Source organism: Pundamilia nyererei, unplaced genomic scaffold (assembly GCF_000239375.1).
Source record: "Pundamilia nyererei isolate P.nyererei 1_Seehausen unplaced genomic scaffold, PunNye1.0 scaffold00256, whole genome shotgun sequence".
NCBI lineage: Eukaryota > Metazoa > Chordata > Actinopteri > Cichliformes > Cichlidae > Pundamilia > Pundamilia nyererei.
The window spans coordinates 243084-244720 of NW_005187657.1; the positions used below are offsets into that span (position 1 = coordinate 243084).

Sequence of the window (1637 nt, forward strand, 5' to 3'; positions counted from 1 at the left end):
CGTCGACTATTAAATCAGTCGTCGACGATTTTGATAGTCGACGTAATCGTGACTAGTCGACTAATCGTGGCAGCCCTAGCGGTAGTGTACATGGTAATGTCAGCACACAAACAAGGTTTTTTAATCATCAGTCAGGTATGAATAACATTAGTTATTATACCTGACTGTAACACAGTCAGTGCAGAAGCATCAGCTGATTTATCACTGCCCAGGTATCTGATCCAACACTGAAGTGTTAACTATAAACTATGTAATATAAAACCATTCCTCTTTGCATCAACGTGCATTAACTCTTAACTCTCAGGATAAAGTATTTAAGTTAACCTGAGCTTGAATTTACGTTTAACCTACTGAATCACATTCAGATCACACTGAGTTTGAAAATTCAAATGAAACCCTTGAACACAAAGACAAGTCCTCAGGTAGGTGTGAAATAAAACCAGCATGCAGTTATTCAACACGAGGTTATGTCTAACATCAGAGTTCCCCTGCTCCCTGGAAATGCACAGGTCGTGACTCACAGCGCTGGAGTCTACATCACTGTGAACAGCCACAGTCTGGATGCCCATCTTCTTGCACGTCTTGATCACCTGATTGAAAACAAGGAAAATACCTCACAGTAGAACATATCAGCAGGCACAACCAACTGCACCAATCAGCTGCAGCATTAAAAGCACTGAGATATGAATAATATATAGATGATGTCATTATCTGTATTGGAAATCATGGATCCCGGACGTTTACCCCACCACCACAGCCCCCGTGCTGCTACATAATATCAGGCAGCTGGTGGCTGAAAGGTGGACCCACTGATGCAGAAGTTAGCATGAGATGAAGAACGTAGGCAGAGCACCTTTCACAGCTGAGCCCTGCAGAGTTTCCTGCTGCAGCAATGAGACGGGCTGTGAGCTGCAGCTGCTCTCTGCTTCATTTTAAGATGAACAGCTTGACACGTCCACGCATGAAACACATTCATCGTGACCATGACTTAACATTAATCACACACGAAAACTCTATTTACAGCTGTGTGAATGCTGTTTTTGGCATTTGGATAGGTCAGGGGTACGGACCTGTTATTGTCAAGGATCACTTTGCTACCTGTGGTCCCATACGAGCACAAGTACTGTCACATTTAAAGAATTCTGGCACCAACTTGATGTGAAAGTCGATACATATCAGTGGCATTTATCCGTAAAGTCAAAGTGGAATTTCCTCTTAGTCCCCCCAAAACAACCAGCTGTTAACTGTACATATTGTGTGAGTCAATGAGAGTTACCCTGCAAGCAATCTCTCCTCTGTTTGCAATGAGGATCTTATCGAAGGTCTGCGGAGGAAGAAGACAAACAGCAACGTTGCATTACTCCAAAGACTTTGTACTGAAAGTAAAATATATAGATTTTCTTAATCAGCATTGTTGAAAATATGAATGAATACAAAAATGAAATAAGCAGACGAGAGCCATGCATTACCTTCTCATTGGGACTAGATATGGTGGAATACTGAGCCTCTCTCTGCACAACACAGCATCTGGACTGGAGAGGGGAACACTGCAGAGCACACAGCACAACTTTACTGTTAGTGTACACACACACACACACACACACACACACACACACACACACACACACACACACACA

General features: G+C 42.8%; 1 protein-coding gene across 1 annotated transcript in view; it reads right to left on the reverse strand.

Annotated features, from left to right (window-relative positions):
- Window positions 1–1637, reverse strand: part of pcca (propionyl-CoA carboxylase subunit alpha) — a 37023-nt gene that overhangs the window by 31816 nt on the left and 3570 nt on the right. The window contains exons 2-4 of the mRNA XM_005749842.1: window positions 1470–1547; window positions 1277–1324; window positions 522–590 (exon numbers count right to left, since the gene is read on the reverse strand). Of these exons, the coding sequence (XP_005749899.1) occupies window positions 522–590; window positions 1277–1324; window positions 1470–1547 (195 nt within the window). The remainder of the gene's footprint in view (window positions 1–521; window positions 591–1276; window positions 1325–1469; window positions 1548–1637) is intronic.